The following is a 27,439-nucleotide window of genomic DNA, read 5'->3' on the forward strand; positions in this document are numbered from 1 at the left end:
GGCCAGTGTTGCAGCCTGATAAGGACCCTGTACTCAGGTATCCTGGGTTGGGGAAGCAGCCGCTGATCCCTAGGCGTTGAAGCTTAGACTTACCCAGGATCCTGTGGGGTTCCTGGCACACTGTTTATGCTTTCTCCGTCTTCCCTCATGTTCAGGAAATTGTATCAGGATGCAAGTGAGTGATTTAATAGGAATGACCTTGAATCTACTTTAATTTATATATTTAAAAAATTATTCGCAAATTTGATTATCATCATCAGTGCAATTATTTGTGACCTACTTCTTAGCCCTCCAGAGCTGAAAAAATAAATGAGATCTGACTTTAACTTCCAGTGTTTGAAAGTTCTGAAAATCTCCTTTCCTCCTTGCTTTTGAAAAACGTCATTAGTGCTATAGATCTTGATAGGATTACAATTGCATTAATTATAGTAGCAACTGTAATTAACTTCTGTCTAGCTCTTTGTAACTCACCCTTTCTGTATACATTAATTCATTTGTGCTCCACAGGAACCCTGGTCTTACTGATTACACAGCGAGGCAGCAGTGTGGTATAATTTGAAACCTAGTTCTCTAATCTTGTGTTCTTTACTTTTGTTAAGCTGCTTACCTTGACTGGAGGGGAGCGAGAAAGTGAGGCCTGTTCATTCTTTCCTTTCCTCATGCCTGTTGTTGAATGTCACTGCTCCCCCATTTCTAGTTCCCTTTCACGTCCTGGCTTACACATTTCCTTCCTTCACATTTCTTGTTTCCTCTGTGATCTGTTTTTCCCCTCTCCTCCCTCAGTTTTACTAGCCATCCCCATTTTGTGCCAAAGTAATTTTTTGTGAAGAGTCAGTAAAGATTTGTTTCATTTAAAAAAAGAGAAATTGTGACTAGAATATTTGAGTCTTACCTCACTGTAAAGGTGCTTAATTTAGGAAATGAGAGAATGAAAGTCTACCTTGACTGTAAGCAACCAATAAAAAGCCAATTTAACCAATAAAAAGCTAAAGAAAAGTTTTTACAGAGAAAATTCTCTTGGGTGTGTGTGTATTAGGGGTAATTTTTGAAGGTTTATTTGAAATGCACTTTATATAGTTTTTATTCTCAAATGGGTAAGTCAGGAAAATCCTTCCATATTTTTAAGGATATGGACTATGTTTTCTATCTCAGTTTTGTATTTAGGCTAGATAAATAATGAAGCTGTAGGGAGGGGAATTTTGATGTAGATAACTTTTGGTCTTTAGCATTTCATAATGAACATTAGTTGTAATTTCTCAGAATTAAGTTTTAAAAATAATGTTTGATCACTCTTTAGATTAGAATTAAGAATGTGTCTCAAACTCACATAATTTCTATTTCATAAACCATATTTAGAAATATTGTCATTTTTGAAGGTGTGGTTTTTCACAGTAGGGCTCCTTCATGCCAAGTCTTAATAAATCTTTTCAGTGAAATCTGGTTTTCGCGATAGGCTCTTAACTAGATTGGTTTTAAGTGGAAAATGAGCAACAAGCAGGAATTCTAGCAAAGAATTCTGCTTGCTGTGTTAGTAGTATTGTGTCCAAATGTACTGTGAAATACATATAATCATGTATTTAAATTGTATCCGGCTCGCCCAGTAGGGTCAGCTCTCCGTGAAGCCTTCCGTGATCTTTCCCGGGAGAGTTGACCCCTCTCTCACGGTGTCCCACTGCTCCTAGAAACACTGATCAGACCATCTCTGACACTTCATTCCAGTTATGGGGAAGGTATATTTTGGAAGTCTTTATGTTGTGTTTCAATATTGATAAAATAAGATTTCATACATCTTTTTTAAAGCTCATCTATACTACCATGGAACTTTTGTTTCTGTTATGCATATATATTACTGTATTATGTTATGATATAAAATGCATATCTTTGTTTTCCTTACATTTCTACGCTTACCCTATTGTCATTTTATAGAAAGGCAGTGATAACACCTATCCCAAGGGGTTGAGGACTAAGAGAGTGTGAATTTCAAGCTAGTAAGTAAGCTCCGGGTGCCCCGTTTCCTACCTCCTCCCATATTGCCTTCACACAGCCACAGTACAAGTGTGTTCAGCTCATGATGAGAGAGGAAATGAAGTGCAGACGAGGTATGTTTCAAGGTCCGTAGATGGGACACCTCTCCAACTTCCTCCACTTCCTGTCTCTCTTCTGTCACCCTTCATGCGTGCTTAAGTTGAGTAATAACAGGAGGAAACTTGAAATTTTCATTCGTGATTGAAAGTGGGAATTTGAACTTCAGTTTTTAAAAGTTCAGTTTGTGAAAGTTCATAAGGAGCTTGTGGCTTACAGGTTCCTTATGTCTGTATTTTAATGTTCTCGTTTCCTAGCAGCCTGAATGCCATGTATTGTAAGGTCTGTTATTTCTGCTTTCATCACCTGGTGCAGTAATTTTCTGAATGTAGGTTTGAGCACGAGCCGTGATTAAGTTCTGTGTCTCGGGCATGGATGCCCTACATACCGAAACTGAAGCAGACATTGCTTTATTGCTGTAAACACTAAAGCCTTGGAGCTATTTTGCAAATTTATAATTCAGAAGAGCCTATTATAGCAAGACAGCCAGTGACCTAAGGAGTTCTTTTAAGGGTCCTGCTAATGTGGAGTTATTGACATGTGACTGCCTTTAACTCTTGAGCGTTTTGACGTACACTTGATTTACACTTGGAAAAATAAATTGGCACCACAGAAATCTCCCACTGTCATAAAAGGTACATCCGCTTGTAAAAGATGTAATTAAAACACAAAATTCAGGGCTTATGGTAACTTGCTCCCAGAAGGTGTCTCCTTTAGGGTAAGAAGACATTTTACTTACCTGGACTGCTTGTTTTGTGTGTCTTTTATTTAATGTGATGACCTTAAACGGATAGTCATTACCAGTTGTGCCAGCAATGCTGGGCAAATGGAAGAAAATGTTGTCTTAAATGTTCCATTGCAGTGAATGCTTTCATCTGTCTTCATAGTTTAGGATCATATGTAAATTTCACATCCTTACGATTGTAACGTAGGTACTCTTTTTGTGCACCAAGAGTTTTGATATTAAACGATCCTCAAACTGCTAGGGATTTGGACTTTGTCTTCTGACCTTATCTTAGCTTCCTCTCCAGCCCAGCTGCCCATCAGGTAAGGTGTCGGCTTCCATCATGCTTCGTTCACCTCTGGAGATCCATGTCAGTGACGTCAGCACCTCAGTCAGGCTCTCCCCCCCACACTTGGATTCACGCTTCTAATTCTGTCTCTTTGGGCGGTTGAGTCTTACCGTTCTTTCCGTATTTTAACATCTTTTCCTAGGTGTCATTGTTCTAGTCCACATTGAAAGTCTTCATACTTGTTTGAAATCTTAAAAGCTGAAATTGGTGCTTGAATTGGAACAATTTTGTGTGTTTGAGTCCATTCTGGCCCTTCGTGTGAAGTTTTCCAGCTTTAACTTGTGCCAAAGCTGCTACTTCCACTTAATCCACCTTCCTAGCTTTACTTAGCTTTCTCCTTTTAAAATGAAATTGTTACAAGGGAAGCTCACACTTGAGTGTGACTATCAGAGAATTCTTTCTTGCTTGAGAGGAATGTCTCAATGCCGCCTATGAGGAATGACATTGGATTGAGCAGAGACACATTTTTGGCCACATTTTTGGTTTTCTTTGTAATTAAGCAGTTAAAAGTGCCTGTGGAGGCTATGTCATGTAATAACTCCAAACATTTTGTAGAAGAACAGATTAAATTGAGCATTCCTGGGGCGCCTGGGTGGCTCAGGCAGTGAAGCATCTGATCCTGAGGTCCTGGGATCAAGTCCTGCATCAGGCTCCAAGCTCTGTGGGGATCCTCCTTCTCCCTCTGCCTGCTGCTCCCCCTGCTTGTGCGCGCTCTCTCTCTCTCTCTCTCATGAATAAATAAAATCTTAAAAAAATAAATAAATTGAGCATTCCTTTCTAATATTCTTAAGTAATATTCAAATTGATGTGACTACATTTACTTAAGTGAGAATTGGTGTCTACAGTACATTTATCCTTTTTTCTTTTTCCTTGAATTTTCTGCCAGTCCCCTACCCTCCACCCATTGCATCTTGTTGGGTTGCTTCACGAGGAAGTTTTCCAGTAGCCAGACCCAGAGTTTGGGGTTCAGACAGGCCTGTTGACTGGGTAGCTAATAGGACTGAGCTTGTGTGCAGTGAGAGCAGTTAGTAAGATACCAAGAAAACTTGGCATGAAACCTCGCTGGTGGTGGTGGAAGGTGGGTGGTCACATATGAAGCAAACAATGGTCTTTGAAATTAGGTGCGATGAATAAAGTATTGAAGCAAAATATGACTGTTTAACGAGTGTTTAGAGAACAGGAAAAATTAAAGACAGGAAAATAAATAACCAGAGTCCAAGTCACCGGATCACTGGTACTTCTGTGATGTGTGACGATATTCGAAAGCTGATTTGTACAACCCACTTTAGCTGTGAGAATCAGAGGAGGGAAGGTTGGTTTGTGAGTTGAAACATAATTTAATTAATAAATACGTATTTTGTAGGTAATCCCGTTTCTATCACTCAGTTGACATATGTGCTTATATTCCAGAGGCTGATTCTTTTCTGTTTGTGAATGACCGCTGTAATTGTCTTCCAGACATGTTGACAGACTGTCTTTCTAGGAGACATGGGTGGAATGTTTCCCCTTGATTTCAATAATGTTCCCACTGTGGGATTTGGAAAAGAGATTTTGCTCTCAAAGATCCATAAACAGCATTAATATTGATTCAGCTAATTTAGCGGTTATTGTACAAAACAGGCCCATTTTTTACCCCACAGTTTTTTTTCAGTATTATGCATTTACAAATATGCATATAATAGTGGATTATATTTAAAAATTAGTTTCTGGTTCAAAATTTTGTAATACATAATAATTTTAGCTCATAAAATGGTTTAGTAACATTCTTTAGTGGATTGGATCAAATGTAAAAACCAGCACAGAATCAAGGTTTTGTAGCTGATTGAAAAATAACTGCTGAAAGCCTCAGGCTTAAAATTAAATTTGGTTTTAACAGGGCTGAATTTTATGTGACATTGGTAAGTAATAACTTAGGGAGATGTTTATTAAAGATGGTTAATAAACCTACCAAGACACATTTGACCATTATTTATAGAAGATGAAACGTAGATTTACATTTAAAATGGAAAAGATAAAAGATCTCAGAAATACTAAGTTTGAGTGTGTCCCATTCTGCATATGAAGGCAATCTGCTTTTTTTTTTTAAATATTCATATTAAAATTGCTTATCTCTGTTTTAATCGCTGTGCATCTTTATCACCATCTCCTCGGTGGTCTCCTGTTATTATCAGCTGATCTGGTTGCACTGAGCATCATTCTTCCCATCTGTTCCTATTAATACTTCCTCCTTTAATTTCTTCCTCAGTGTGATTGAAATGATGTCAAAACTGGTATTTTCTCTCCATTTTTCTTTCAGACTCTGTTGTCCTGATTTCTACCCCCCTCCTTTCTCTTCAATCTAGCCACGAAGGGTGATGAAATTCACAGTAGTCACAAAATAAATCAGTATTCATGGAGCTGCATGGTTTCCCCATTGCGGTGCGAGGCATCAGTGGCCAGAAGGGATCAAACAAAGAAGCAGTGTGTGAGTGTATAATCGTGCTCCTTGCTTCATGGTCCCTTCGTAAGGATGGCATGTTCATTTGCAGCACAAATTGCTCCAGAAATTTCCTTTTTTACTTTTCACATCTTTATTCCTTGAGCATGTTTCCCTGTTCCAGAGTCCTTGTTCCTCTCCTTTTCTTCCCAAAGACATCTCCTCATTCTCATTCTTTAGCCTGTCAAATTTCAGTTCATTTTAGATGGTTACAGTATTGATAACTGCACATAGAAGAGGTAATGATTTGCAGTGTATGTTTTTATTCTGTGGTCTGTACATTTAAGGAATTAATTTGAAACAGAAGTTCTGTTGGCAAAAGGATTCTTAAAAGAGTTGGTTTATAGCAAATAAAAGTTTTATTCCTGTAGTCCATTAAAAAAAAAACTGTTCTGTGGTTGAATTTTCTTCATCTTTGGCTAGATATAATGAGGGACTTTTATGTTATTTCCTACTTTGTCTTCAGTGTACTATATTTTTCAATTAAAAAAAAACAGACTATTGTTAGTTCTCCTGCTCTTTAATGAATCATTGGATTGGAAAATAACTCATTATATCATCAGGCAGAGATATGTTCCTTTATTTGCATGTAGATAGTGAAGATGAATAATTTATCAAATGTTATTAGTGCAGGCTGCGTATTACTGAAATCTCAGCAGGATATAATGAAATTTGCCTCATGCTCGTGTGAAGATAGCATGCCTTTGCATAGTCATTATTGAACTTTTGGCATCTCTCAGAGAACTATTATGTTAGCACGCCAGTCTTGCTCACCTCTTCATTAACTGGACTTTTGATTGAAGAGTTGAACTTATCTTGAAGATCTGTGAAATCTGGTGTGCCAAATGCCTGCTTGACTCTAGCTGTGTTTCTACAGCAGAGCAAGAATTTTTAGAATGAATGAAGGACTTAATGTTTCTTATTAAAGTGATTAGTGCAAATACACTATGACTGATGGTTTTATTACTTCTGGTCATGAAAAGCTGTCTGTACGAGAGACATGGAAGCAGTACATCTTTCTGAAACGACGGATGATGAAACATGTATATAATTGCCTTAGAATCTTACACTTGTACCAGTTACGTATTGATGTTATTTTAAATAATTGCTTTGAAAAAGTTGGCTTTGATTTGCTTATGGCATGATTGTGTAAGGATCTCCTCATGAGCAGCAGTAAAGCTGGACAGTCAAAAACAAGCAACCCACGCACCCTGAAAATTGACTAAAGATATTCAGCAAACTGAGAAGTGTTTATTCGTGAAAACAACTGAACTTTGGGTGAGAACAGCCTGAGTCTCTGCCGTCTGCACCTGAGCCTACTCCCATCCTCCTTCGTCAGATCTGTGGGCAGGGTTGTTCAACCAGGGCAGAGCAGGCTGTGAAAACTGGGGGCTTTGCTGCGCCTCCCAAGACAGCCTGGTTGATTTGAAGAACTGTCCGTTAAAGCGGAGATTTTGATGGCAAGTGTCAGGGAGGGTCTGTGGCTCTACCTGGTTGAGACTGTGGGACTGTTTGGTGTGAAGAGTGGACAAGCGGACTAGCCAGGGATTGAACACAGACTTCTTAAAGGTGAGGCAGTGATAGGAGGCCTGCTAAGTCTCCACAGACCATTAGTTGACTGGAGGTTCTGCACGTGCACAGCAGAGACTGGAGTGGGCCCAAGCCACCCACACTCACCTACCTGCTGGAGCCTGCGTGCATTTCCTGGGCAGGTGGGCAGGACTCGAAAATGGCCCTAACTCTGAGTGACCTCACTGGCTCATAACACAGTTCCATTGGCAGATAGAAATCTTACTGGCTCATGGTGTTTGAACAAACATGTGACCAGTCTTTCCTAAATAAAAAACTATGCAAACGCAGAGTTGACCCCTAGGAAGTCATGCTTGGTGGTGGGGGGTGGGGATGAAGAGCTAAGAAGGGACATCAACAACCTTTCATTGTAGAGAGACAGACTTCATGGATGTAGTCCAGGTAAGCTAGTAAAGAAAAACAACAGTCCTTGGTGGGGCAGCAATCTGAACTGAGAGTTGCTACAATATATTATCTACAGTGTTCTATATTGAGCAAAATGTTATGATACATGCAAATAAACCAAGTATCCCCATATGCAGGAAGAGAAACAAACCAATCAGTACAGATTGTCTTTGACCAAAATGTTGGATTTAGCAAAGACTCCCAAGTACTAAATAAAACCATGTAAAAAGCCTTTAAGGAAAGGATGATGGCAGTGACTTGTACAGAATCACAAAAAGATAGAAATGATAAAAAAAGAGCCAAGGGGACATCTATAGTTGAAAAGTACAGTAAGTGAAATTAAATGTTCATTCAAGGGGCTCAATTGCAGATTTGAGATGGCAAATAAAAAAAACTCAGTAAATTTGAGGGTAGATCAATAGAAATGATCCACTCTGAATAACAAGAAAAATCAGCAAGGACTCAGAGACCTGTGGGACAGCATCCAACACACCAGCAAGTGTGTCATGGAGCCACAGAAGAAGATCCAGAAAAAGTGCCCCCCCCATTTTTTAAAAAAAAAGTTCTGTATGAAAACTTCCCAAACTTGATAAAAAAAAAAACAAAAACAAAACACATTACTTTATAGAGCCAAAAAGCCACATGAATCGCATGTAGGAAAATCACAGAGATCCACACTTAGAGAAAATCTGGAAAGCGTAAGAAAAAAGTGACACATTATGTACAAGGGGAACATCATTAAGATCGATAACTGACTTATCAGAAGCAACAGAGTCAAAGGTAGTGACCTTTGACAGTTGACATGGTTTTTGAACTGTGCGGTCCCCTTCTCCATGGATTTGTTTTCAATCCAGTGCTGTAAGTGTTATTTTCCTCATGCTTTTCATAACTTTTTCTTTAGCTTATTTTATTGTAAGAATATGTAATACATATGACATTTAAAATAATTGTTAATCAACTGTGTATGTTATTGGTAAACGGTGTAAGCCATTAGTAGGTAAGTTTTTGGGGCGTCAAAAAAGTTATACATGGATTTTCAACTGTATGGGGTTTGGTGGAGCTCACTTCTGTTTAAGGATCAACTGTATTCAGTGCTCAAAGAAAACTGTCAACTAATAATTCTATATCCAGCAAAGGTATCTTTCACAAATTAAACAAAATAAAGACTCTCCCAGATAAGCAAACGCTCTGTTGCTAGCAGATTTCCTCTATAAGAAATAGTACAGAAAGTTCTTCAGGCAGGAAGGAAGTAGTATCAAATGATAAGTTGAATTCTCAGGAGGGAATGAGTGTTAGAAATGGTTAAATATATGGGTAAATATGAAGTCATCTGTAAATGTATGTTTTTCCTCTTTTTAAAAACTATATAGTTGTGGGGCGCCTGGGTGGCTCGGTCAGTTAAAAGTCTAACTCTTGATGTCGGCTCAGGTCATGAGGGTTGTGAGATCGAGCCCCATGTTGGGCTCTGTGCTGGTTGTGGAGCCTGGTTAAGATTCTGTCTCTCCCTCTGCCTCCCCCCCACCAAACAACAACAACTATACAGTTGTATAGAACAATAATTATGGCACTATCTTTTTGGAGTTTATGCAGCTGTCTGTTAATATGTGTGACAACAATAGCACAAAGAGGGAGGAGGGAAAAGAAATGGCACTTGGACAATTGTATATCCATATGCAAAAAATGAACTTAGACCCTTATACACAAAAAGTAACAAAACGGATCCTAGATCTAAAGATAAAACCTAAAACAGCGAGACTTCGAGAAGAAAATACAGGAGAAATCTCTTTGCTCTTGGGCTAGGCAAAGAGCTCTTAGCTAGAAGAGCAAAAGCATGAGCTATAAAAGAAATAAATTGAGAAGGTGCACTTCATTAAATTGAAAAACATTTACTTTTAAAAAGATACCATCATGAAAGTGAAACTATAAGCTGCAGACTGCGAGAAAATATTTACAGATCACATACCTGAAAAAGATTGTGTAAGCAGAATTAAGAATTCTTATAACTCTGTTATAAGGCAGTTACTCCAGTTAAAATACTGGGAGACTCCTAGAGTAGACATTTATATTAGTGAGGGTTCTCCAGAGAAACAGCTAGTAGGGTGTGTGTGTGTGTGTGTGTGTGTGTTGAAAAGAAATGTATGATAAGGAATTGGTGCACACCATTATGGAGGCATTATGGGGATTGAGAATTCCCAAGACTGTAGTCCACGAGCTAAAGATCCAAGAGAGCTGATGTGTCCATCCAGTCCAAGTCCAAAGGCCCGAGAATCAGTAGAGCTGGTGGTGTACGTTTCAGTCTGCAATTGGGCAGAAAGAAAACGCAGGAAGAGCCTGTATTTCGGTCAGAATCGAAGGCTGGAAAAAGCAGTGACGTGGCTCCTCAGTCCGGCAGAAGTTGTTCTCTCTTACCGTTTTTGTTCTATTCAGGTCTTTGATTGATTGGATAAGGCCCACTAGTGTCAGTCAGTCTCCTGATTCAAATGTCAGTCTTACCCAAGAACACCATTGCAGAAACACCCAAGATAACGTGTGGTTGAATGTCTGGGCACCCTGTGGCTTAGTCAAATTGACACACAAAAATTAACGATCACAACATTTTACCAAACAAGGCATGCAGTTGGCTAATAAACACATGGAAAGGTGCTCAGCGTCATTAGTCATTATGGAAATGCATATTCATTCAAACCACACTAGAATGGCTGTTATCAAAAAAGTCACAACATGAGGTCTTCGTTGACATTGTGGGGGAACTCAAACCCTCATACGTTGCTGCTAGGATATAAAATGGTACCATCACTTTGGAAAACAGCTGTTTCTTACAAAGTTAAATATAAATTGACCCTAGGATCAGCAGTTCCATTCCTAGGAGTATGTCCAAGAGAAATGAAAACGTATGTCCACATGAAGACTTGAATTCATAGAAGCATTACTCTAATAGGTATTAATTGGAAACAATCCAAAGGTTTACCAGCCAGTAACAGATGAACAGAATGTGATGTATTTTGGAATGGGAGCAAGGGTGGACTGTAAATAAGTTTGAGGGAATTTTTAGGGGGTGATGGAAATGTTCTAAAACTGGGTTGTTGTGATGATTGTACAACTGCATGTGTTTATTTAAAATCATTAAATTGGGGGCGCCTGGGTGGCTCAGTTGGTTAAGCATCTGCCTTCGGCTCAGGTTATGATCCCAGGGTCCTAGGATCAAGCCCCGGGTCAGGCTCCCTGCTTAGTGGAGAGCCTGCTTCTCCCTCTCCCTCTGCTGTTCCCCCTGCTTGTGCTCTCTCTCTCTCTCTGTCAAAGAAATAAGTCTTTAAAAAAAAAATCATTAAATCGTATACTCACAAGGAGTGAATTTTACAGAATGTACCTCAGTAAAGTTATAAAAAAGTACTATGTATATAATGAACAAAGGACAAAGTAAACATGGAAAAAATAATAATTGGAAATCTGAAGGGTATGGGAAGTCTTAGTACTGTTTTGCATATTTTCTACCATTGCAATTAATTCATAATTTCAAAGTTAACAAAACTTTTTATGGCTCTTGGAAATAGTCTGATTTTCTTTTGTAATATTTTAAAAAAATGTTTAAAAGCTTTTGTTTTTAAAAATCCGACCCTAAAGTGTCGTCTTATCTCAGCTTTTTAATTCTTTATTTCTTTGATTTGCTGTTTGCTTTGAGCAGATAGTCTGCTTTTGCTTTTTTTTTTAATCTGCCAACAGTGAGTTGGCTGGTAGGCCCAGTGCTCAAGTGAACCCTTCCTGCTTCATATATGTATCTGGTCAATGCTCGAGAGCAAGCATACCTTATGGAATGACGTTCTGAGGATATTTCTGTTTCTGTCATCTGTGGAGTAGAAATGTGTAAATATTATAAGCAAAGCAGTTTTGACTGCAGGACGCACACACAGCTTTGGCAGTATTTCTTAGGTCAATGATCACATCTTCTCATATATATACATATGTATGTGTACGTATATATATTGTTTGTTTCATAAGAGAAGAAGGTAAATGAAAATATTAACACATTTGAGAGCAGTAAATTAAAGTTCTGTGGCTGATGCTAATGTGTATTTATATGCTTTATTTGAAGGTCACTCTGTGAGACTGCTGGGTCAGAAAAAGGATAATGGAAAGCGCTTGGGTGGAGCGCGATTGGATTTGCCAAAGATCAGGAAGAATCCCCTGATAGAAATCATTTCCATCAATACTGGGTAAGTGTCTCTCAAACTTACTCATAAAATATTCAGTATAGTCCATGAATTCAGGTTTTCCCTCTGGACATGTGACAGAGTAAAGCAGTTGAACATTTTCTTGGGAAAGAAAAATCAAAAAGCTCTAAATCACATGAATATAGTTTCCTCTTAAATGTTCCCTGTGTACAAATTGCATGTATATTTGCAGCAAGGTTTTGGGTCTTCGATTAATATTATTGTAATATCTTTTTGGTAATAAACATGGATTTCATTTTCCAGCTGTGCCCTTGGGTTAAAATATTTTTAAGAAGAGTGTTTTGTTGTTGGAATGGTTAACATACTCATCTTTTTTGTTTTTTCAATAGAGTTATAGTAAATAATGCCCGAGATACTAACCATGTTTTGATTATTAACTATCTGAAATACATGTTTTAAAATGTTGCCCGTGGGGCTCCTGGGTGGCTCAGTTGATTAAGCGTCTGCCTTCGGCTCAGGTCATGATCCTGGGGTCCTGGGATCGAGCCCTGCATCGGGCTCCCTGCTCAGCGGGGTGTCTGCTTCTCCCTCTCTTTCTGCCCCTCCCCTGCTTGCGCTCTCTTTCTCTCTCCCTCAAATAAATAAAATCTTAAAAAAAAAAATATTGCCCTTATGAGCTTTGAACTAAAAAGAAGCATCGTTCACTGAATATTAAGTACTCTTAATTTCACATCTTAGTCTGAAGTTCCTGACCCTTACTACTGACTTTTGGTGTGCTCATTTGTACTTCATTTTATTTGCATTTATGGAATTTGTCGTCAACATTAGTGTGGTCTGAAAGTCTGAAGAGGCCAGGGCCTTCTGTTCTTTAAATCATGGGAGTCACTCCATTCACAAAACTGCCTTGAACAGTTTAAGCTATCCTGCTTCTTTTTTTTTTTTTTTTTTTAAGATTTTATTTAAGAGAGGAAGAGAGAGAACATGAGCGGGAGGAGGGGTAGAGACAAAGGGAGAAGGAAAGACTCTCAAGCAGACTCCAGGGTGAGCACGGAGCCCAATGCGGGGCTCGATCTCACGATCCCGAGATCATGACCTGAGCCAAAATCAAGAGTTAGGTGCTCAACCAACTGAGTCACCCAGGCACTCCTGTCCTGTTTCTTTTTGATTTCAGCTTCCTTCCTCTTTTCTGGAATTGTTTTCCTCTGTCCTTTGCTTCCTTCATGCTGTTTCCTGTGGAGAGCAGGTGAGCTTGTCTTTCTCCTTCTCCAGCATCGTTCTCCCTCTCTCTAAGCAGTGCCTCCATTTCCTCCCACATATTTGCAGCTCTGTTGTCACTGGTCATCTTTTCTCTAGTTTTATCACCTTCTGGTTAATCCTTCTCACCGCTGCCAAAGATCAAGGAAGGTTGAAGAAGTCATTTGGTTTTTCCCTAAAAGCCGCCTGGGGTAACTTTCGTTTGCCTTGGTGAATTTGTCCAGGACCAACGTCTGGCCTTCAGCGTTGAAGATTCAGAAACCTGCACTCATCAAGCTCAGAGGCTAGTAATTAAATCAGAATATAGCAGTGAGAAATGGAGTTATCACATTGACTGGAGCATCTAATATATTCTCTCTTTTGAGCCTGAGCCAAGTTAGAAGCATAAGGCTGTTTGCTTTTCCCTCTGTCTCCATTCTCCTCCCTCCTTCAGTTTTACTGCAGTTTTTCTTTTTACTCCTGATTTCCTACCTAAAATTGCCATATCCCTACATTCCCCATCCTCCATGTTTGCTTTATTTTCTTCTGTAACACTTCTCATTATTGAAATATATATGACTTCTTTATATTTTAATTCTCTCTCCTCATTGGCATTTAATAACCTCCAAGATGGCAGGGAATTTCGACTCTCTCGCCTACCACTGTATCCTTAGAATATGGAAGAACGTACACAGCAGGGATTTAATAAATATTTACTTACTGAATGAATGAATGATTGATTTTTATAATTTGAAATTTTAATGGGTTTATGCTAAATTCTCTTCACAGTACAGATTGCCTTACCAGTTGGACAGTAATACTTGGAGTTTGGCTAAGATGCTTTCTCCTGAACAATGCGTTTAGGAGGGCAAAGTCAAGTGGTTCTGAGAATCTCTCTCTCTCTTTTGTTTTTCAATATAGGATTGATCATCCCCTTTTTGCCAAGATACATTTCTTTAAGCATGTTAATATTTTGGGGTTTATCAAATGCTATTATATTTAGATCCATTTGGTTTCTTCAGGGTGACTTTGCAGCTCTTGTTGACCTCTGGAGTGTTGCTTTTAATTGTTGGTTTTCAAAGATGCATTATTTTTCTAGTTTCTCTGTACTTCTTCATGTGGTCACTTCCTGCCTGACCTTCCAGTGTTCAGTCACACTGAACAGCTTGAGATTCCCAGACTCAAGGTTCTCCTCTGTCTTGACTGCAGGCCCCTGGGCGCGCCATCAGGTATCCCTGGCACGTCTTATCCTTTCCCCATTCAGTGTGCTGGTAATCCTTCCCTGTGCAGTTATGTGCTCTTTTTGGGTGACTGCCTATTCTTCTCTCCGTGATTGGGCTGAATGCATCCCTCCTTCCATGTCCATTTACCACATTCCCTACTTATCTTCGTTATGGCACTTCGAGACTGCATAATTTATATTTTAAATTGTAAGCTTGGGCTCTGAAAGTATTTCAAGTATTATTATTTCTGAGTTCAGTGTCTAGTACAAAGTTGAGCATATAGTAAATATTTGTTGAATACATGTTTCATTTTAAAGCCATCACTGTCTTTTGTTGCCATAAGAAATGTTAAGAAATTTGCTTTAGGTAGCCATTTTAAATGGCATTAAGTTAAAATCTTTCACGTTATTTTATTTGGGTTTCCCTTCTCTTGGATTTAGCATTTCTTAAAATGAGGCTACAGTATAAACTTTTTGCTTTTTAAATTTTCAAAAAAGATTTATTTATTTTAGAGGGAGAGGGCACGTGCACCTGTGAGTGTGAGCGCAGGGGGAGGGGCAGAGGGAGAGGGAGAGAGACAGTCCTCAAGCAGACTCCCCACTGAGTGTGGAGCCTGACACAGGGCTCGATCTCATGACCCTGAGATTATGACCTGAGCTGAAATCAGGCATCGGACACTTGACTAACTGAGCCACCCAGGTGCCCCTACAGTATAAACCTTTTAAAGCTCACTGGATGTTTGCTATCATTCTCTCATATTACCATGTAGAACTGACCCTTAGTAAGTAAATTAGCAAATATGCTTTTGGTGTTAAGATAATTTAGTTGATACTGTCTCTAAATTGAGATTGGAGTTTCTAACCTTCTCTGACTACTGATCACTTTCCTGAATCAGTTGTAGCCTTATCATCAGCCTTCAGGTGAGAGCATCCTCGTAGGCATCTGTCACGGTGTCTCTCTTAACATCTTAGCTTGGATTTTATTTTTTACCTCTGGTGGAGCTCATTGCTTTTTTTTTTTTTTTTCTTTTTTAAACTTACATTCAAATGTTTTAAAAGAGGTATATCCATAATTATTTCTTTCAAGAGAAAATGATCCTTTCCATCAAAATCTTGACAAAGTCTTAAAGTCTTATTGCTTTCACATTAAAAATGGACATCTTAAATTTCATATAAATTTTCCATTCTCCATTTGGGAAAAGGCTCACATTTGCAGCGTTTTATTGTATATGTTAGTAAATTGTTGAAGTTACTATTAGAATTCACAAAGTTGTTACGCTTTGTTACATTTCTAAAGGAGTAAAAGGAGTGTATTAATTGCTTTACCAATGAAGAAGTAAAAATTTCAGGTCATCCTAGATTCTGGAGGAGCTGAGAGAATTACTGACTTGATCACAGTGTCTTTAATGAGGGTGCCTTTCATTTCCTAACTAACATTTATCTTTTCTCCTAAACCCTCTCTGTGGCATTCAGTTATCCATCTTTATTTATATTTGCTGTAGTGAGTATATAAATTTTGGTCCACTTGATTCATTGCTCCAGTTTCCAGCGCTCTCTTGTCTTCTGAGGTGAGCTTTTTGAGGTTAGCTGCCACTCACCTAGTACAACTAGACTGTTTTTAGACTGTCTCTCGTGCAGTAGAGACGCCCTGCTGAGGAAGCGTGGGGAGGCACATGTCTGGGATGGTGATAAGACCGTGATGTGGCCATGACTCTGAAAAACAGGTGAGAATAAAGTTAATGATGATTGCTAATGCGAACGGAGTGCTTACTGTGTGCCAGACACAATTCTTTGAAATGTATATTCTTTCCTGTATTTAATCCTCACAACAGCCTCATGAGATTGTTTTTTGATAGATGACGAAAGTAAAGTACAGAGAGGTTAAGGGACTTCACACTGTCATGTAGCTGGTAAGTGGCTAAGACCAAGACTTACCTATTATGTCCATCAGATACTTTTGTGGGTTCAAAGGAGCAAGGAAGCCTCTCCAGTGTGGTTGGCAGAGAAGGATCTTGTGGGAGCTGAATAATCTTTGCGTTATAGAGACTTTTGAAATGGGCCCTGAAAGATAGGTAGAATTGTGATAATTATATATGGAGGTATATTCAGTTTCAAATGACCACAAGCTGGGTGGCTTAAAACTATACAAATTTCTTATGTTACAGTTCCGAGAGTCAGAAGTCTAACACAGGTCTTGCAATGCTAACATCCTGGTATAGGCAGGGCTGTTCTGTAGGCTGTTGGGGAGAATCTGTTTATTCCCTTTCTTCAACCTCGAAAGGGCACCCACGTGGATTCCTTCCTTATGGTCCCTTCTTCCATCTTCAGAGCCTGCAGTATTGCCTTTCTCCTCACACTCTCTCTCCTGCTTTTAATTGATGATATTGGAGCCACCTGGATAATCCAGGGTACTCTCTCTGTTTTAATATCAGCTGACTAGCAGCCTTAATATCATCTGCAGCTTTAATTCCCATTTGGCATGCATAGTTCCAGGGAGTAAGATGGTATGATGAGAAAATTGTAGGTAGAGAAAAGAATGAGGAAAGGCGTACGAGTGGACCATGTGAGTGGTTTGTAAAGAAGGTAAGTTTTTCTGGGCAGTCTAGTGTTTCCAACATATGCAAGGAAAAGTGGGATAAATCATCTTTTCTGTGAAGAATGTAATTGCCCCAGGGTGAGAAATTACACTTAATTCAGTTAGTGAGGGACAAGGAGAGCCACTGATGTCTGGAGCAGAGGTGAGAAATAATCAGTTGAGCAGTAGGAAGATTATTCTGGTACCAGCTTGTAATGTGAGTTGGTGTTGGAAGATAGGTACAGGGAGGTCACTTATGAGGTCATTATAGCAACCCCACCAGGAAAGACTGAGGGCTCGAGTGGTAGTTTGGGGAATGAAAAGTAAGGATGGCAGAACTGTGTCATGATTAAGAAAATGGGCTTTGGCATACTCCGGTAGAGTTACTTGTAACCATTGATTTGGAAGTTCCAAAGAATGGTGAGGGATGGAAATACAAGGCCCCAAAGAAGCTTTAGTTGGAGAGATGTGAATGAGTGAGGTCACTGAAGGTGAGTGCTCGTGGCCTATGCATAGGAAATGGGAGGAGTCATCTATGAACTAGAAGTAGTCAGAGACGAAGGTGTGTGAATAGGGAGTGTCATCCCATCAATTGCTTTTGACCCCTTTAGGAAAAATAGTGCTGGGATAAGTGAACCATTTCAGGAGAGTGGGAAAATTAAAAACCAGATTCAAAATTAGTAAGTTTTGCTCCAGGAAGATTACTCTTTTGAGGAGTTTAACTATAAAGGAAGAGAAGTGGTCTCTAGAGAACGGAAAGATGCTTCTGTCTGAGCCTGTTAAGAGGCAGGGGGGTAAGGAGTAGAAATGTATTGACAGCAGGAACTGTTTCAATAGGATCCTATATACAGATGGAAAGGTAAGCCTGGGCAAGGAAGAAGGACACTTTTGTGCCCCCGTAGGTATAGGAGTAAAGGACATGAGTAAGCCCAAGTGTAGGACTTAAAGCTCTTAAATGATTGAGTGCACAGAAAGTGTTTCCATTCTTTCGTGCTAGCAGGTGAAAGAGAGGGTAGTGTTTCCATGTTTTGTCCCTTTATGTTTTAGTTAATAAACTTCAATCTTCTGATGGCCCTGACTCGAGATAGGGTGAGTTCTTGATTGAAATACCAGCCTCCCTCCCCAGGATTTGTCAGCACTCTTTCGCCTCTCTTCCTCCCATTGGTGTTGGTGTTCAGTTGTTACTCTACGCTGCGTATTTTCTGTAAGCTGGAAGTGACACCACATGTTAGATTCGAATTAAATATTTGGCCAGAAATAAGCTAGTTTCTGAGGTAAAGACAAAAATTTGAAGATTCATGCCAGAGTGTTTCATTTTTCTCATTAAATTGGTAGAATGGGGTTGTAGTTCTGAAGTAGAGTATATGTGAGTGTTTATGTAGATTTTAAAATAAAGTGTCAATCCAACACTGTGGTCCATGTAATAAGGAGTCATCCTGGGCACAGACAAAGGAAGTGTGCCGAGGTTGGAAAGCTCGGGTTTTGTTAGGGGCCCCATGTGTGTGATTGCCTTGTTTTTTCTAGTAGAGGAGACAGAAAGTCGTAGGTAGCATAGAGACAAAGAGTAAAAAGTTGGAAATTGGGCCATCAAGAAAATCTGTGCCTCATTTTTGCCTTTTCTGTCACTATTAAAGTCATCAGTTTTGACAATCTCTTGGCAATTTTTGTTCTCCCAAAGCCAAGAGTTGGTTGCTGCTTTGCCGTTCTGATAGAAGTTGTATCGCTTTTTAGGTCCTACTCTCAGATTATCCCTAGTTGAAAGGGATAATCCTCCCCTGGGCTGAGCACATCTCAGAAAATACTGTCTGACCCTGTAATATTTTACTAATACTTTCTCTTTTAAGATTTATCTCATTTTTCTTATTACTTGCCATCTGTCAGACATAAAATGATGGTATATGGGAACCTTTAAGGGGGAATCTAATTTTCTTTGAGATTACATAGTTGAATTTATTATCGTTTTTTGCTAACTTGGATGTTTTCACTTTCTTTCTGTAGTATCTAGAATTTACCATCTCTATCCCAGTGCTGGATTCATAGGTGCTCTCTAAACATTTGAATGGATGAATGAATGTATGAGCGATAATTTATTTTATATAAGTAGAGTTGTTTTTAGAGAAATACAATCACAACTAACAACATTTTGTTACCTTCTGGTTCTAATGGTTACAACATAAAATAGTTAATAACTAGACATCATGACAGTACATATGAAAATACAATTATTATGTGCTTACACATTACCAGGTATTGTGTTAGGTATTATGATATATGCAAAGGTAAACATTTCCCAAGTCAACAGGTAACTAACATGGAATGAATTAATCCAAAACACACAGCTCTAAACACAGACTTAATTGCAGCTCCTGGATGGGGAGGATTTGGGTCTCCTTCTATTCTGTATTCTGGGGAATGCTTTTAGATCGCAGCGTGACTATCTTTCTAGGGGCCAAGGGTGCACAGCAGGGACCGCAGACCTCGAGTTTGAGAGCTGTGAGATACTCAGACATTTCCTCACTGTCCCTCTGTGAGACACAGTGACAGCCGCACAGTAAAATGGTTTCCCTGACCTTTGACATCAAACAGGACTACCATCATCGTCAGTACATGTGCGGAAAATAGAAGCCTCAAATGCCATCCTTTTCTGTTACTCTTAAGTTACAGCTTTCAGAAGATTACACTGTATAAAAAATTTTTTCAGAGGTATTTAATTAGAAGCATCTAAAAAGCTTTTAATTAAGCTTCCAAGGAAAGCCTGTCAGACGGTTAAATATATGTGGGATCACACTCCTACTAGGGTGAATCCTTTTAATATTGTGCGAGGATAGTTTGGAAAATCTTATAATGTCTTTGAAATGGACTGCATATTTTAGTATATTCAGTAACGATTTATTGAGTTTTTATATGTTAGCATCGTGTGAAGAAATGAAAAATTTTTTTTAGTTCATGCTAGACTGTGGTTCCAGTGTCCTGTTGATGTAAATCATGGCCTTCATCTGAATATGCTCTCTTGAGAGCAGCTCCTTCAGCTTCGGGGCTATCCTTAGACACAGCCGTTGGAAGGCCACAACACGTCTCTCCAAGGGACAGAATCTCAAGATAAGACATTTCCCAGGAAGGATTTGGAAGACTATATAGTCATTCTCTTCTTTAAACATTGTGGGTCAGTATTGACTTTTTATATATCAGGCACTGATGACTGCAGAGTAGCCCAAGCCAATTTCATTATGGGGGTTTTTGATAGACAGTAGCCTATCAGTGGGGGTCAGTTGCTTCCTTATAACCGAGCTGTCAGGTTATAATGAAAGCAAGTCCCAGTCCAGAATCTGTAATAAGAACTTATCAAGCAAGCTGGCACAGTCCAGCTGTTCTTGTAAGCCTGGTGAAGTCCTGATTCTCACTCCTTTTAGGTGATTAAATCACAGCTTGCATGAAAGGTTCACTTGAGCCCAGTGAGACGGTATGGTCAGCCTCCGTCAGCCAGAATCCTCTACCAGTGTCTGGAGTGATGGTCAAGTAGGGACTAAGCCAGAATAATATCCTTAATGTCCAAACCAAAGTGTGGTTCACAGCCCAGTGCTGGGTCATTGACTACTGGTGGCTGTTCTACGATAAGTGGAGACGTTAAGAGCAAACATTTTAGAAACTTTTAAGATAGTTTACCATTGCTGCAATATCTTGGAATTAAAAAGTAATGATTTACAAGAGGTTGGAAATCAAAATCCTGGTCTGTCACTATAGTTTGAGAAACACTGGTCTCAGCTAGTGTGTTAAAAGATCCTTTACCCTGTTGTGGAGAATATTTTAGCCAGTCCACTTACCTCGAGTGCCACTGATTTCACTATTTAGATCTTGTTTCTAATACCTTTTATGCTAGTAGTTAACCACTTGTCCTTAGCAGCTAACTACTACTTTCACAAGTGAAAACATCGGTCATTTATTGTGCTAATTTGCAAAAAGCCTCTGCTGTTGACCAAAGGTAATCTCTGGAAGACAGTCTTCCTGATTAATTACTAGAAAACAGAGACTGTTCTTTAGAGTTGTAGCTTAAAGTGACTTGCACATTTTATATTATGCTCTCTACATTAAATTCTTTCAAAAGTAAACTACAGAAGTCCTAACATGGTTTTTGTGAGGCCTGAATCGAGAGGTTGTAACTGTTCTTTCAGCACGTCCCTAAGATGAGCAGAAAGCTGTTATTACTCTTGTTCTACTATAAATTTATGGAGGCCAAGAACCTTATTTCCTGATCACGAGCCTGGCTTATTCCTGGAGAAGGCGCTGGAGTCCGTGGCGCGTTGGAGAGAGCTCTGCGTTTGAGTTTGGAGTCACAGGCACTGTTGTTTTCTGGCGCGGTGAGTCAGATAAATTAGTTCCCTCTTAGAGCTGATCTCTTTTCCGACGTAGACACAACTACCTATTATGTGTCGTCCAACACAGTATGAGTACTTGAGTAAGTGTTTTCCTTAGAATTTTGATGTTGCTGTATCCTCCACTCTGCCAGTATTCTCCGAGCCTCCTCCCCCCTTCCTTTCTCTTCATCCTTTGTACCATCTGGGCAAGGAAGTTTCTAGTACTGCAGTTTAAAGTTAGGAGTTCATTCAGTTCATCATCAACTTATCAATCTCCCGGTTCACTTGTCCAGTGTTAAGTGAACGACAGACTTAAAAAAAAATTAAGCTTAGTTTCTCCCATAGCTTTCGGTACAGTGTCTTTTCACAGTATTCACTTCATAAAGATTTTAGTATTTTAGTGACAGCAGTGTTACTCAAATGCAGAAAATTTCTTCTGGCTGAACTGGAGTGTAATTCTAATTACTTTTCTCTTGCTCTAGACAATTGTTTTATAGAAAAAGAGAATATGATAATTTGGACTATGAATGAAGTGAAACTTATCTCCAACAATTAAATGTGTGAAATTGAAGTATTTATGGCAATTTTGAACGTGTTACATTTTTACTTTTATCCAAAAACTAGTTGTTCTGAAATTTGCAGTTTTTTTGATATCTTCAATGAAATCCCCAAATACCCTATTTTCACTTAAATACTGTTGACATGAAATTTTAAAGTAATCTTATTTTTAGTGCCTTATAAAACTGGATTTGGGAAAGATCATTCGTAAGAACAGTGGATGGCACTATTGGTTCATACCTGAGAAATAATTATCATGAAGTAGAACTTCTAATGCTGGTGTAATAAATGCCTTGGAATAAGAGGCCCAGCTAGAAATTTCAGGCAGTAGTAGGATGGGGATTTAATCTTAAATTTTGTAAATTCTTCTTTATGTAATCATTGTTTTATATAAATTTTGAAATGAATATACAACTGTTTTAGTAACTGTATATAAAGAAATGGTTTTAAAAAAGCATTTCAAATTCTAGCATGTTAGAGGATATACCATTGCCCTAACTAAAAAGTACAACTTGCTTACCACTTTTCTTATTAAACAAAACCATGTAGTTTGAGGAAGGGATGATAAAAAACTGAAAATTTAAAAATACTTAAATTTAGGCAGAGCATTAAGGAAACCTTAGATTATGGTTAATTGAGTAGAATGGTTAACACTTTCTTCAGGTTAGTTCATAGATTATATGGTGAGGAGGTGCATTAATTATAAATAGTTACAGATGTGCTTACAGTTTAGAAAGTTGTTTTTTTTTTAATTCTATCGCAGAAGTCTTTTACGCTTGTTCATTAAGGAAACTAAAGAGCCCCCCGTCTGGACATTTATTTACTCAACAAATGTGGTGGAACATATGTTAAGTGCTGAGGATAGATAGATGTGTCCATTTGGTGTTGGTGTCTGCCCTTGAGAATCCCACAGGAGAGAAAACAAGCACAAAACAATTATAACATTGTCAATACAACGTAGACAGAGTTATATTAGGACCATGATGGATTGTCGGGATGTGAGGGAGGGCTTCCATAGAAACTGGGTATTTAGATGTGTCTCAAAGTTTATCTCCTAGGTGGGTTCAAAGGCAACTTAAGCAGGTGGGAAAGCACACGCATGAACAGTGGTGTTGAATTGTCATATATAGAGAATGTATACAGGCCGTGCCCCACATGGGGAGTGATGAGTCGGTAAGTATGGTGGTGTTTTGAGTAAGGGGATGGTAGAAGAAGGAAAGAAAGAGGTGGCTTGAGATTTCTTAGGTTCAAACCTTGGCCTCCTCATTTCATCATTTGCTGTGTGACATTGTATAAATTATTCAACCCCTCGGTTCTCTTATTTGTACAATGGGGATAATCATAGTGTTGTGAGAATTGAAAGGTCATCTGTTTGAAGTAATTAACATCCTGCCTGGCATATAGCATCCATTCAATGTGATTATTATTAAGTTCACTACTTTCACAACTGTACAGAAGAGAAATCTGAGACTTAATTAGGTTGCAGTTTGCTGAGGACCATGGGGAAGTACGTGGCAGGCTTCTGACTTGAACCCCTTCGTCTGACCAGTTCTTTTTCCAGGAAACCCCGATGTCAGTGGTCTGTAGCTCAGTTTTTTATCCTTTCATTCCGACTGTGGTTGTTGATTGAAAGGAATGCCAGTGTGAGCTGAAGTTTGAGACTAAAATATAGAAGATATTGTACTAAACCTGGCGGTGATGCTGTGGGCCCCAGATTTTTAAAAAGAGAATGGGCTGTCAAAGGGAGGTGGGCGAGGATCCTTGTCAGGTGTCTCTGAAGGTGCATTCAGTTTATCCAGTGGAATGAGATTTGAGTTCTCTATTTTGATGTTTAGTGTTTGGAACCTGCTAAATCATACAGATTTAGAGGTAGAGGTCTCCTGGATGTTCCTGTCTTTTCTTTTCTTTCCTTTCCTTTTTTTTTTTTTTTTTTTCCTTTTTTTTCTTTTCTAACCAGTGCTTGAGTTAGGGTGCATGAAAACGGGTTGCATTGGGAAGGGCACGTTGAGACTGGATGATTGGCTATATTCAAAGAGCTACCATCTGTCAATTTTCCTGTTGCTTCAAGAAAACTTATTTTCTAACCCTTATCAGGAAGGGAAAAAAAACCCTCCAAAACTTGTCTAGCCCAACTTTAATTAAGGATAATTGGATTACACATATGATTGTGGATAAAGGCTTGTCAGTTTCTTCAACACAAAAATAGTACATATCTCATATTTATTTCAGAAACCACTTTAATTTTTTTTTTTTTTTTTTTTTGCTGCATCTCAGCATGGTAGCACCAGTTTTATTTTTTGTAACCCTGACAAAGCAGAATGTTTTGTTTGACTTTTTAAAAAGGCAATAGTCCATGTAGTTACGACCTCATTTACTTTATCTGATGAAGCAGTCTGTGAGGAATGTCTGTTTTTCTGTAAATTCACTAAGGAACCTGGATTTAAGGCAAGGTCATTTTTTAAAATCCTGCTCTGTGTTTTCAAACAACATGTGTAGCTTTGTGATTTGTAATGTATATTTTATGGTTCTTTTTAGGTTCTCCTTGAAATAGCTATTAATTGTGAGAGGTAATAGGGGTTTAGGAAGATCTTTCTACCCTGTAAAGTACCTTTTATGTGTTGTTCCATTACAGTTCTTGAGGAAAACGTAAACTGTCTGATCCGGGATTTTAAGTCTGCTCTCTTCCTCCCCCACCCCCCCTTCCTATCTCTGTTGTTCTTTTCCCCATGTGCCTCTACAAATTTATGAGAATGGTGTGTAAGGATGGATTTATTTATTTAGGACAGGTAGCACCTTGTGCCTGGAAGATATCAAGATTGGTGGTCTGCTCAATTCATTGGTTTGTCCATATATTTGGTGGTTCTGTACTACGTCAGTCATTTATTCCACAAATATTTGCAGACTCTCTATATGTATCAAGTACTCCAAGTGCAGTGAAAGAAACCAGGCTTGCCTAGTTTATCCCTGCCCCCTGAGAGTTCCAGTCTAGCATAGCTGACTGGTAAATAATTGTTTTAGTCTTCATGGAGTATAGTAATCGTCAGTTCCTTTTATATGTGTGTGACTTAGGGTCATGTACCTAGAAGTGACCACAAATATAGAGAAGAATAACGTAGGATAGCCAAAAATAGGCTTGTCCGATAATAGTGTCCACCACGTGGAACATGTGAGCTGGTGGGACCTTCTTGGGTAGTTGATTACCTTTGAGAATTCAGTCACTGGGGTCACATACTGTTCTCACTCTGGAGTTCAGACAACCCATGATCCTTTGAATGTTGATTCTGTGTTCACTCTGTTGAACTAAGCGCCTCTGATTTTATTTCCAAAGAGTGAAACTGTTAAGACCCCTTTCTGCCTACCCCAACTTCTTTCTCCTATTAGGTTTACTTGTTTATTTTCCTGCCTTAATTTTACAATTATATGCAAAGTAAGAAGCAGAGCAATAAAGACAAAGACACTGTGTCAGTAGCAGCGCTGATGTTGACATGTTGAACTGATTTTCGAAAGAGACGTCTGTCTGCGTCAGGTGTCCTTGAGGACAGAGTGGGGCTCTGGGTGCTGTCTGCCGCCTCGAGGTTCAGTGGTGTTCAGTGACACCCACTAATGGCTCCTTGGAAACATAATGTGACTCTGTTACCTTTAATTCTAGTGGTAGATTATCATTAAGTGGATGACAGAGGAGAGAATAGTATAGGCGTTTCCAGGTTTGTTTCGTGTTTGATTTTTAAGTTATCTTATTCTTGCATCCCTGATTCATAATTCAGCATTCACAGTATGACTGTTCTACGACTCCTACCTAGGATATTTCCTGGGACCACTCCACAGTGCTTATTGGAGGCCGCGTCGCTGTGGCTTGCTCATTTCTTAGTTCCCTTTCTTTAACCCAGCACTGCTTTGCTTATATCCTAATGGTTCCTGGACCACTTGGGTTGACTGATCCTGCCATATCCGTATTCTCTGATTTCTCTTATCTTGCAGTCTCTTCGTCTCTAAATTATTGCGTAGTTCCCTTACCATTCTTCCAACTTTGTGTTTCCTATCCATCCACGAGGGGCCATTATCATTTAAGATATTTTGATTACTTGGGCATTTTGGTCTTCAGTACCACCAGTATACTGTTTTCTTCTTTACATTTAATAAAGAATGATTAGTTGTGTGGTTATTTTTTTTTAAGAGTGGACATTTGGAAGAGCTCTTTTCCTGAATTTAGATATATTGCTGACAGCCAAAAAGTAACTTTAATAAAGCTAGACTTAGAGTATTTTTTTTTTTAGAATACAGTACTTCATAAATTTATCTTTGTCTTCTTATTTTCTTTCTTTTCTGATGGTTTTTAACTGCAATTAACTTTAGCATGTTTAACACTACAGTTAACCCTTGAATAAAACAGGTTTGAACTGCATGGGTCCACTTACATGTGGATTTTTTAAATACGTATTCATACAGCCCTGTATGAGAAGTATTTTTCTTTTGATTTTCTTAGTAACATTTTCTTTTCTCTAGCTTACTTTATTATAAGAATACAGTATATAATATACATAACAAGCAAAATATGTGTTTATAGACAATTTATGTTACCAGTAAGTCTTCTCTGGTCAACAGTAGTTAAGGTAAAGTAGTCAGTAACAGTAAGTAAGGTAAGGCTCCCAGCTAACAGTAAAGTTTTGGGGGAGTCAAAAGTTTTATGAGGATTTTTGATTGTGCAGGGGGTTGGCACCCTAACCCTCTGTGTTGTTCAAGGGTCAACTCTACTGCGTATTAAAAAGCATCGATTTTCAAATATATTTTATTAGGATGAGTTAACAGAAGTGTAATTATGTCAAAGTTAAGAACCGTTTTATGGCTCTTGGAATATAAACTCAAAGTGCTTTCTACAGGCATTTTTTAAAACTTTTTATTATTTTAATTTAAAAAAATTCTTTTTTTAAGTAAGCTCCAAGCCCAACAAGGGGATTGAACTCACAACCCTGAGATCAAGAGTCGCAGGCTCTACTGACTGAACCAGCCGGGCGCCCCTCAAATTGCTTTCTAAAACATTGCCATTTACAGTGCTAACAGTTAAGAGGATACATACTCTATTCCACTACAAAGTCTTCATTATTATCCCCATTTTAGGGAAACTGAGGTTGAAGACATTAAATAATGTGCCCAGAGTTACCATCTTAGCATAAATGTAGTTAAAAATTGCAGCCTCATATACCGAATATGAGGGGCTGTTTGGCGTAGCTTAAGGAGCGTAATTCTGGAGCCAGACGGTGTGGGTCTGAATCTGGCTCCAGTGCTCAGTGTGTAACTCTGAGCAAGTTGGTTTGTGCATCGGGGTTTTCATCTCTAAAGTGGGAACATTCATGATATAATAATAACTGTTTCGTAGGCTTCTCGTGAGGATTAAGTATATCTGTGCATAGTTTAGGATATCATCTGGCAAATAATAATTACTGTATAAGTGATTGCTATCGTCATCATCATCATTAATTAGACTGCGTTCTCTTTCTTTTTTCTTAACTCCATGTATGTTTATTCCTTCTTTCTAAAACAACATAGGCATTTGGGTAATCAAGTTACTAAACCATCCAGACATTTGTGTGAGTTTGTGAGTGAATGGATGAAATAATGCCTGGAACCCACATCTTTGACTTTTATATAATTAGGATGTTTTATTAAAAACCTCTTTGCTTTGGGGCGCCTGAGTGACTCAGTCAGTTGGGCGTCCTACTTTTGATTT

At 38.7% G+C, this 27,439-nt stretch overlaps 1 protein-coding gene across 3 annotated transcripts in view; it reads left to right on the forward strand.

Annotated features, from left to right (window-relative positions):
- The window catches only part of CDKAL1 (CDK5 regulatory subunit associated protein 1 like 1), a 624,642-nt gene that overhangs the window by 214,965 nt on the left and 382,238 nt on the right, over positions 1–27,439 (forward strand). For all 3 annotated transcript variants that reach the window (XM_008707717.2, XM_040645106.1, XM_008707718.2), the window contains one exon: positions 11,696–11,816. In XM_008707717.2, coding sequence (XP_008705939.1) covers positions 11,696–11,816 — 121 coding nt within the window. The remainder of the gene's footprint in view (positions 1–11,695; positions 11,817–27,439) is intronic.

Source organism: Ursus maritimus, unplaced genomic scaffold (genome assembly GCF_017311325.1).
Source record: "Ursus maritimus isolate PB19 unplaced genomic scaffold, ASM1731132v1 scaffold_30, whole genome shotgun sequence".
NCBI lineage: Eukaryota > Metazoa > Chordata > Mammalia > Carnivora > Ursidae > Ursus > Ursus maritimus.